Raw genomic sequence first — 9887 nt, forward strand, 5'->3', positions numbered from 1 at the left:
TAAAAAGTCAAATGTTTATAAAATCATACAAATTATTCTTGAATATCGAACGAACTAAACGAAAAAAAATGCGTAATTTGAGACCTCGAACTTAACCCAAAAACCTAGATTCCAGTACATCAATAAAAACGCAAGCTTTTGTTTTGTTTCTTGAAACGTCAAACTATTTCAAAAATGTCCACTCAAAGCCGTTACACAACGTAAATAATACAAATTGCTATGTTTTTATTGTTAATTGTTATAAATTACAATAAAAACCAGGAACTTTATTGAGTTATATTAATGAATTATGGAAAGAGATGAGGTCGACAAAACAAATGATGCGGGGACTTCGAACGACGATTCTCGCGGTGCTGTGAATTCTTTGATTCTCGATTACTACAAAAAGTTTGGTAGGAAGAGGGATTTAGAACAGTATTTCTCTTTATCTACGGCTCAGAGTGATATTAAGGACACCAGTGGTTTGTTTTGGCGTAAAATGAAAAGTGAAAACGATTCTTCGGATTCCGGTGGACGAAAGAGTGATTCTTCGCAAGAAGTTTGCAGAATCTCTATACGGTGCTCTCTGCCTGAACATACTAGTTCACAGGTAAATTACTTTTATTGTAAAATAGCCATTGTTATGTCAATATAAAAAAATCCGCCCCTAAAATGACCCACTTACCATTTACCTACATCACCTATCATCCACACTCTAACAATCACCAGAGAGAAACAATACTATAATAAACACTATTGTTAAGTAAAAGAGAGATAAACAAACATTGGTGCTGTTTCATTTACCATATTTGAGTAATAGTTACAAGTATGTTTTTTTTTTTGGAGGGAAAATCATTTATTACTGAATAAAACTAAAAACCACACTGTTCCTACTCCTATTCTTTGAGCTGGAGCCAGAAAATCAGCCAGGTCTCCTAAGGCTCGGTATCGGGCATCAACCCTACGGGGCCTCATCTGTGATGGCTTTTCACTTTTCTGTGTGTTGCAATTTGCACGCGCAGTAGTGGGTATATTTCTATGACCAATATTTTGAAAGATGGTGATGATACAAATTTTGGTTCCTATTTACAGGATGACGAAGAACAAAAAACAAAGACTGATTCCCCACACACTGAATCTCCTCCGATCATCATCGAGGAGGCACCCGCTGATGTATCAAGGCAGACTGATGACGAATCCTTCCACTTTGATGATAATAACTCACAGAAATGTAAGTAATCAATAGTAATTGAATGTCGGTTTAGTCACAAATGTAAGTTATTAGCAATAAATTTTAATGTTCAGTTAAACCTTGAAATAACATGCCAACCTTGAATGAAATAAAATTTTAGTATGACTTAGGAAATGGATTAAATAATAATGCTTTTGATTAGTAAGCATGCAAGTATTAAAGTTACAAATGAAGTATAAATATGACCAAGTCTTATAAAAAATTCAGTTAAAAAATAATCTAATGTGGTTATTGTTTTAATTTAGTAATCAACTATTTTTGCAGCTGTGAGTGAATGATAAAGATTTTTAATTCATGTCTAATCAATAAAATGTTCACATTTCAGCTTTAGATGCACTTCTTGACTTATCTACACACAAGCCGCTGTCCCCTACTAGTAGTATCACTTCTCAGAGAAAACTAGAATGGGACTCCCTTGCTGATGTTGGATATGGCAACGAAAGTGACAGAAAGAACTCGGCATCAAGTCTTAGCACTTTAGAAAGACTCGCTTTAAAACAACAATACTCTAACAATGATTCCAAGCAAGAAATTGGAATACCCACCTCACATTCTACTCCAATAGATGAAAATGACAACAAAACTAAAGCTAAAAAAGGCATAGGAAAGAAGACAAAGTTTTACAAAAAAGATGTTGATTTCGTTGAAGTTAATGTACCACATACTTCAGACGCAAATCCTCCTCCATCCATCAATGTCAATCTTACTAAACATATTTCTTTTAATGTTGAAAGAGACGGTGGTGTCACTATTGATAATATTAAGAAGGATGTCAGTGTGTCATCTCCCGAAAAAGTCAATGTAGAAACGTCTTGTGTAGGCATGGACAAAGAAATACAAACTACACTGCCTTTGAACAAACCAAAGGAGAAGTCCAGCAGTTCAGATGCCCCAAAACCAGTTGATCCTTACAATCAGAAGATTCCCGTAATGATCAGCTTAAATACTCTAAGAAAGAGATTGAGAAAGAAAAAGGCCAGGAATGTGAGAAGAAAATTGAGAACTAGAAAGCAGAAAGAAGTTAATAAGGATGAAACGCCTCAAGAGAAAAGTGGAGCTCAGTTGTCAGAAGCAGAGAGTTTTGAATACATGCCTGGACATGTGTATAATCAGAACAAGCTAAAAGACAATGCACCAAGACTGGACACTAGTGCTGCTGGGAACAAATCCAGTTTGGAGTCCAGTGGCCTCACTACAGACTCCAGCAAAGGATCCAAACATTCTCTCACCAAAGATTTAGAACAATGTATTGAGCTGTTAAAGCATACTTTGCAAAAGCGCTATGATGATGGAGATATGAAGAGAAAGTTGATTAAAGATATTGTGGAGAGGTTAGTCAGCTCGAAATATAGAAATGACTATAATTCTGACTTTTTGTCTGGAATCAGCAGCAAGAGATTAGGTATGAAAGGAAATAATACTACTACAAGCACTTCTGATGCTAATAATACTGAAGATAGTTCAAATAAAAAGCCAAAGAAATCTATTCTACGAAGCGAAAAATTTAATGCTAATGTTGTAGCTTCTACCTCGCAAAGTGCCCCAAACTTATTCAGTGCCTCTATTGAAAAGGTTACAAACTTAGTTAAGCCTGTAGCTTCTAATACTGAATCAGATGTGTCTAGTAAAGAAAAGACTTCTTCAGAAAATGGTTTCCCTAAAACCTCATCTGAAGAGCTGTATTTAAAATACCTAGAAGCTCTTAGACGTGAAGAAGCCTACAAAAAACATTTGAAGGATAAAGAAATGTTCTTGAAACAGAAGTTAGTGAAGTCTGACACATCTTTCAAAGTACCTGTAAGTCAGGAAGCGAAAATTAACAGTCGACTGAAAGATTTGATGAAAGACTTGACAAGAAACAACTATGATGATGGATCAGGGGATGCTAGTAAATTGGAAGGAGGCTCTTCTACCAATTTGGACATAGACAGATTAAGTGCCATACGAAACCAAAGAAGTCACTCTGTGTTTACTCTTTCCTCGAGTCAATCTGATGCCCCTAAACGGTCGAATTTGAAAAAGAAAATGCAGGCTGAGAGGGAGATGGAAGAAGCTGGTCCAAGTCAGGGTCACTATTGTTGTTGTCCTCACCATTACTTAAACACCAAAACGGAGTTTTCAGACAGCTCTGTTCAGGTGAATATTAAACATTGTGGCGACGATGTTCCAGTTGAAATGCCTTGCCAGAGTAAAGGAAAAGGTTGTTTCAAAACGTCAGGCGATGGCAAGAAGTCCAAATCGGAATGCCCCAAAAATGCTCGCGTTGTTCCTGACAGTCACACGGGAGATATTAAGTACGTATGTGTCTGTGGTGGTAAACAAGTGTCTGCGGCTGAAGTCGGCGACAATTTCATGATCTACAGGTGCTCTAAAGTGACTAATCGTGGCATACAACCCGAAGATCCTTCGAGAATGAATAACACTGGTATTCAATGTGGATGTTGTGAAATTAAAGATGATAGCATTGAATTACTACAACCACCTTGTAAGATGAATACTTGTACAGAAAGCAGTAGTACGGATAGCACGTCAAATCCTCGCAGACATTCGAAGGCTTCTCAAACGAATATGCTCATTAACATGTGCTTAGGCATGAATAACTACAAATCTTCGAGTTCCGAAATAAAATTATGTGGAACTGCCACTAAAAGTATTTTGGGTACGAAAAAGCACTTTGTGTGTGAAGCCACTAGATGCCTTCAGACCGAAATTAGTATAAACCCTCAAATCGCTGATCCCAGGTTGTCTGACATCAATATTATTTGTAACAACGAATGTGCTAGACTTATCTCTGAACAACGTAGAAGAGTTTCTGCATACAGTATAGAGTCTGAAGGAGGTAAAACGTTTAGCGATGTCAGTACTAACAGCACATCAGACAAGCTTTTAATGCAACCTGGAGACAGTTGTTGTAAATCAGAAATAACATCTAAACAGGGCCACGAAGGTACAGAGTCTAAACAGAGCTTGATTGGAAAGGATTATACAATACCCATTCTCGGTACTAATATGACTTTAACAGTGAATTTGGGCCCTGATCTTGTCAAAAAGTCCGGGCCAGTTGAAGCAGGTGTGGTTACTGAGAAGATATCACAAGCTGATCAAGAAACGTTAGCGGTTGGTGAAGTATCAAGATCTGCACAGTGTTGCTTGAATCCAGAGTGCTCTAAAATTTCCAAAACAGATGCTGTGGCTCCGCCCAAAACCACGTGTTGTTCAAAGGATAAATCTTCTGGCGTTACTTACAATACGTATCCTACTGAAACAGTGAAGGAAAAATCTCCTTTCAAACGATCAAACACAGATATAGAAAAGAAATTATCAATAAACACTTGCATGCAAACTGATGTGATTCAAATGAGAGATATGGAGACAAATCAAGGAACTGGAATGGATATCAACTATTCTTCAGTTAACACGTGTGAGAACAGTAGTCAAGTAGGAGGAGCACAAACCGTTAATCTAGCACTAACAAAAGGACCCAGAATTGGTCGCAATACAAAAGATAGCACTAAAACGGATAGTAACAGATCTCCACGTCGCAAAGCCGATTGTTGTAGCCCGAATAAAAACACGAATAGAAGTACAAAAAGCAATACAAATGATTCAAAATCTCCTAGCCGTAAGGCGGATAGTCCAAGGAGAAATAGGATTGATAGTCCGATTAATAAAAAGAGGGATAGTAGCGGACCAGACAGCGCAAGAAGTAATAAGAGTGGAACAAAATCTGATAGTGGCAAAGCTGATTGCTGTAGTTCGAAAAATAAAAATGCTGATAGTATCAAAACTGGTAGTTCAAGAAGTAATAAGAGTGAATCAAAAACTGATAGTGGTAAGGGCGATTGCTGTTCAAGAAGTAATGAGAATGAACCAAAATCTGATAGCAGTAGTGGCAGGACAGACAGTGCTAGAAGAAAGCATATTGAATCGTTAAATAGAATTGAGAAAGTAAATGTCGGTGTGCAAAAAGACTTACCAAGTGAACAAATGAAAATGAAGAATGCTGACGTAGAAACTAATGATATACCAACCAAAAATGCTAGCATTGAAACTGAAAATGGAAAAGACTCTGGCTCAAATGCCTGTTGTCAGACGGAAGATAAAGAAAAGTCTAGTTCCCAAGAAAAAGACAGGACAAATGCCCCAGAGAAAGTGCCAATGTCTTTCGACAATGAGCTAAAAGATAGGAATTCACCAGAAAGTTGCTGCTTCAATGTCAAGTGTCCTCATAACTTTAATAGTAACAAAGGACCCATCATAGATATGATACAAGACATAACACGACGATATTCCAAAAAGGATTTGATTAAGATTAAAAAGAACAAATGCTTTTCGGAAATAATTACAGTTCTGAACTATCTTTTGGAGACCGACGATAGTACAGATCCGGAGCGAAAGACTTGTTGTAGCACGAGCACGGATACGAAATCAAGTTCAGATAAAGAGAAAATGAGTAAACTGTCCGAATGTTGTTCGGATCGAATGGTGGACAAAAGCGTACAGCTTTCGTGCACGAAATCTTCTAAAGTGACTAGAGTTTGCACGGATTCCTCTGATCTCCCTTGCTCTTCAGACTTACCTACGACATCATCAGATTCCGCTGCCTGCAAAGTACTAAACAAGATCAAGAAGGAATGCGAGAAATTTCACCAAAAAGTAAAATGCAAGGGCAGAAAATGCGAAGTTTCTAGCAGCACTTCTGTTAACTGCGAAAAATGTAAGAAAGTTCACCACTGTGCCTGCAGAAGTCACAAGTGTAAGCGATCAAAGGCCTTTGAGAAGTTGCAGAAGAAATGTATCGCTTACAACTTGATAATACAGACTTCGGAGAGTATGTTGAGTGAGGAGACTGTTTGTGAGAACAAGAGTCGTCCTCTTAAGAATATTATATTGAAAGTCCCGAAAAAAGGGAAGAAGGAGGGTTGTTATAAAGTGGAGCAATGTTCTCGACGGACGAGTCCGGTGTGTAGTCCTAAGTGTAGTAAGAGTAGGCCGAAGAGTTGCCGCCACGACAGCGAAACATCTGATGAATACGCCAAGAGAATGGAGATGGCGACTGTTAGGGAGTATTTGGAACAGAATCGTCCGGACTTCGTGAAGAACACATCTCAGAGACAAGATTGTCTGAAGGTCGTCAGTGAGAGAAGGTTAGTACAGTCTATAAAGTAAATAGCACATGTTTCTGGGTTGATTATTTGATCGTACTAAATATTGCTAGGCGATTTTCATATTATTTTGTTTAGAGCTTCAGCGAAATAGGGTTTAGATTTATTTGGCAAAGATAGCCCCATTAGAGTATTTAGAAAACATTAAGTAGTTATGTAGTCTTACTAATAATACAGTAATTAAGAACTCACCGATATTTCTCACTTCAGAAATGAACGAGATCAATACCCAAGTTTGAAAATGGTTGTTGTACACAAACCCAGATGTATGGGTAATGTGTCATCTGCCCCTGTTTACTGTGGAGGTATCTTAACACTTTTGTCATTGTAAATTGAACCTTAGCGTAAGTAGTTTGAGCATAGAAAATATTAGAACGATCTATTTCCGAAAGGAGAAATTTTGAGGACATCTATTATCATCTAAATTATTCCCTTGCCGGGTCCTTAAATACATACTTAGAAAATTAAAGGGGCTTAGAATTGGAAAAAAAGAGAGGAGTAGGAACGGGGTATTTTTTAGTCAGTAATGAGTCTGATATTTCGGCCTCGCCTGGCGAGAAAGTCACGTGGATGTTGGTTCTTAAAAAAACTTAAACAGGTAAATTAAACCAATATCAACCTTTTTAATATATTTTAATGAAGTACCTTTGTAGGTATGTGCTACAAAAGTTGCGATTCAGTCGAGTCATGCATACCCTATGCGAGCGCGCCTTGTGTGTCATGCAACCCATGCGAACTTACCAAGCCGTGCATGCCACATAATGCATGCACACAGAATCCTTGCGAGCCGTGCTGCGACCCCTGCAGTCCCTGCACCCCTTGCTATGGTTCTTGTAGTCGATGTATAGATCCCTGTAATATGCGTTCCTTACAAACTATCGGTGAGTTCTTAGTTATTTTACTTGTAGGTTAGAAATTGTAGATAGTTGATTAGAAGTTGTTATTAAATATTTGGTAGAATTCACACTTAGTTCGGGTCTGCGGACGGCGAGCAAGGGTAGATCGCCGCCCGACTAGAACCAGACCTGTGTTGCGCGGGCTTCTAAGAACCATCATACCACCACAGATGAGGCCCAGTAGGGCTGAAGCCGACCTGGAGCTGCCTAGCAGCAGGTTACAGGGGGTCCGGCTCAAAAAGCAGGAGTAGGAACAGGGTGGTTCTTAGTCAGAGTCCGACACTCCCTCTCTCTCGCCAAAGCGGTCATTAGATAACTTTCCCCCTTTACAAAAAATGTAACTACATATTATTTTCAATGAGTTATCGCACTTAGAAAAAAATAAAGCTCCAATATTTGGTGGCGAGTTACTTTAATTCGCTTGAAGCGCCACCTACTGATTGCAAAATTGTTTCCACGTTGGCCGACCATATTAAAATAAAACAAAGTTAAGTCTATTATAAATCATTTTACGACGTGGTCTTTTGGTTTTTAGGATATAGTGTAAATAAAAATCTATATTCCCATTACATTCACACTTATTTGATTGTACTTACCTTTCAGAGCCAGCGAACGGGCTGCAAAGCGCGACCTGTTATCATTGCACGTGGAAAAACAACCAGATTTAACGAAGCTCACCTCTGAGGAGCTACGGCAACTTGCCAAAGACATCGGACTAGATTTGCGAAAGAAAAGAAGTGAGTAGGCTTTAATGAGTATTTACTTTAGAAGTCTCCAATTCAGTTACTATTTCAATTTAAAGTATGTAGGTACTATCGTTTTAATTATTCATCCAATAGGCAAGTATTTAGTGTAGGAGAACGTCCATTATTCTTTCAATATTTGACATTAAATCTGATTGGACAAACATACATTAGTATGCTGTATTTGACAAAGCCGTGGGCCGATCGACATTGCGACTATTGACGTCTATATTATTTTATTATTGTTTGTTTCTTTTGTTTTAAATAAATTATCCTTGAACAATGTTCAATATTTATTCACGATATTCCAATTTCAATTGTCTTTGTCTAATCTAAGTATAGGCAAGCTTTTAGCAAAACCCCTCACTTAAAGTTGTCACGTAAGGAGCGTTTTAATTTTTAAGCAAAACCAATAGGCAAGTATTTAGTGTTACTCCATTGGTCTTTTAATATTTGACAGCTGTTGTGATTGGACAAAAAACTGCTAGGTGCTCATAATCTTAGTAAAAGTTATTAATATTTTACCATAGGATCTTCTCGTGTGACTTTTATTTATTCATATGTATATTCGATGATTCCAGCTGCCCCAAAATTCATCAATGAACGTGAAATGAAAAAACATTCGGAGAAGATTTACAAAACCTTGCCGGAAGTGGTGCAAAAGAAGGAAGAAATGAAAAAGGAAAATATCAAGAAGACTAATTTATTGATGGCTAATATATTTAAAAAGGTGAGTTTAATACATATCTTACTGTGCTTTGAATTTATGATAGTTACCTATTTTTTATGAAACACGCCGGTATTCGAGCCGATGTATTACCTGATGGTTAACAATCGCCGCCGCCCATTGATTAATGATAATATTCTGGATTGTACTGTGGAAGTGTGGCAGAGCCATGTTTCGGCACGAAAGGGCCGGCTTGGCCGGAGTGATATCACGGCCTCACAGAAAACCGACTTGACAAGTGCAGCTTGCTTGCACGTTGTGTTTCGTTGTGTGAGTGAGGTTACCGGAGGCCCAATTACCTTCCTAATCCCCGATTCCCCAACAACCCTTAAATTCCTAATTCCCAAAAGGCCGGCAGCGCACTTGTAACGCCTCTGGTGTATCGGGTATCCATGAGCGGCGGCGATTGCTTACTATCAGGTGATCCGTCTGCTCGTTAACCGGCTTATAACATAAAAAAGGATTGGTATCAGAAATAAAATCTTGGCATATGTTGGTCTCTTGTAAATTAAAACCTTTATTTATTTCTTTTCCGACTTATAACATAAAAAAGATGGTATCAGAAAAAAAATTAAAACATTTATTTCTTTTCAGAATCTCCAGAAGCAAGCGTTGCGAGGATCAGTGAACCTCTCCAATTATTCACCTGTTATAAAGATTTGACACATATCAGTATTGTCCTTTGTTAAATTTGACCAAATGTAATGTTATATACCAGTTCGTTGACCAATTGTTATATTCATGTTTGTCCCAGAATTTATAAGGGTGTAAACCCGTTTTTAATTATTATTATTAATTATTAAATTTCTATTTTACTATGGAATTTGGTTTTTTAGTTTTACTCACTGCCTTATTGTTTAGTCTCGTATCCATATTTTATACGGGCAAAAATCATCGAATGTTTTCTCCTGTTTTGGGCGAGGCGAGAGGAAGTGTCAGACTCTTACTGACTAAAAACCGCCCCGTTCCTACTCCTGCTTTTGGAGCCGGACCCCGGTAAACCCGCTAGGTAGCCCGCAGCTCCGGGTCTCGTATCCATTTGGCAACATTATTTGTCTATTTATCAAGAACTCCCTTTTCGATTACTCATACTAAGGGTACAGGTGAAGTTCATGTTACATCACG

The 9887-nt window shown here is 38.0% G+C and overlaps 1 protein-coding gene across 3 annotated transcripts; it reads left to right on the forward strand.

The window, feature by feature from the left end:
- Nucleotides 1-143: 143 nt before the first annotated feature.
- On the forward strand, nt 144-9585 carry LOC118274775 (uncharacterized). Of its 3 annotated transcripts, XR_004783505.2 has the most exons (7): nt 144-589; nt 1072-1210; nt 1557-6378; nt 6607-6701; nt 7050-7277; nt 7896-8029; nt 8617-8765. XR_004783505.2 is itself a non-coding variant. In XM_035592473.2 (6 exons), exons 1-6 carry the CDS (start codon nt 290-292, stop codon nt 9423-9425), a joined length of 5613 nt encoding a protein of 1870 aa, XP_035448366.2. In that variant the 5' UTR covers nt 144-289; the 3' UTR covers nt 9426-9585. The 3 variants fall into 3 exon arrangements, 1 of the variants encoding a protein (XP_035448366.2); XR_004783506.2 differs by lacking the exon at nt 7050-7277; XM_035592473.2 differs by lacking the exons at nt 6607-6701; nt 7050-7277 and adding an exon at nt 9357-9585.
- The last annotated feature ends 302 nt before the right edge of the window (nt 9586-9887 follow it).

The sequence above is a fragment of the Spodoptera frugiperda genome, chromosome 11, assembly GCF_023101765.2.
Source record: "Spodoptera frugiperda isolate SF20-4 chromosome 11, AGI-APGP_CSIRO_Sfru_2.0, whole genome shotgun sequence".
Taxonomy (NCBI): Eukaryota; Metazoa; Arthropoda; class Insecta; order Lepidoptera; family Noctuidae; genus Spodoptera; species Spodoptera frugiperda.

Excerpts from the sequence above, each read along its gene's own strand:
- LOC118274775 (XM_035592473.2), top strand. The coding sequence starts at position 290 with ATGGAAAGAGATGAGGTCGACAAAACAAATGATGCGGGGACTTCGAAC. Across the intron at positions 590-1,071 it reads CTGAACATACTAGTTCACAG|GATGACGAAGAACAAAAAAC; the intron begins GTAAATTACTTT and ends TCCTATTTACAG. Across the intron at positions 1,211-1,556 it reads TGATAATAACTCACAGAAAT|CTTTAGATGCACTTCTTGAC; the intron begins GTAAGTAATCAA and ends TTCACATTTCAG.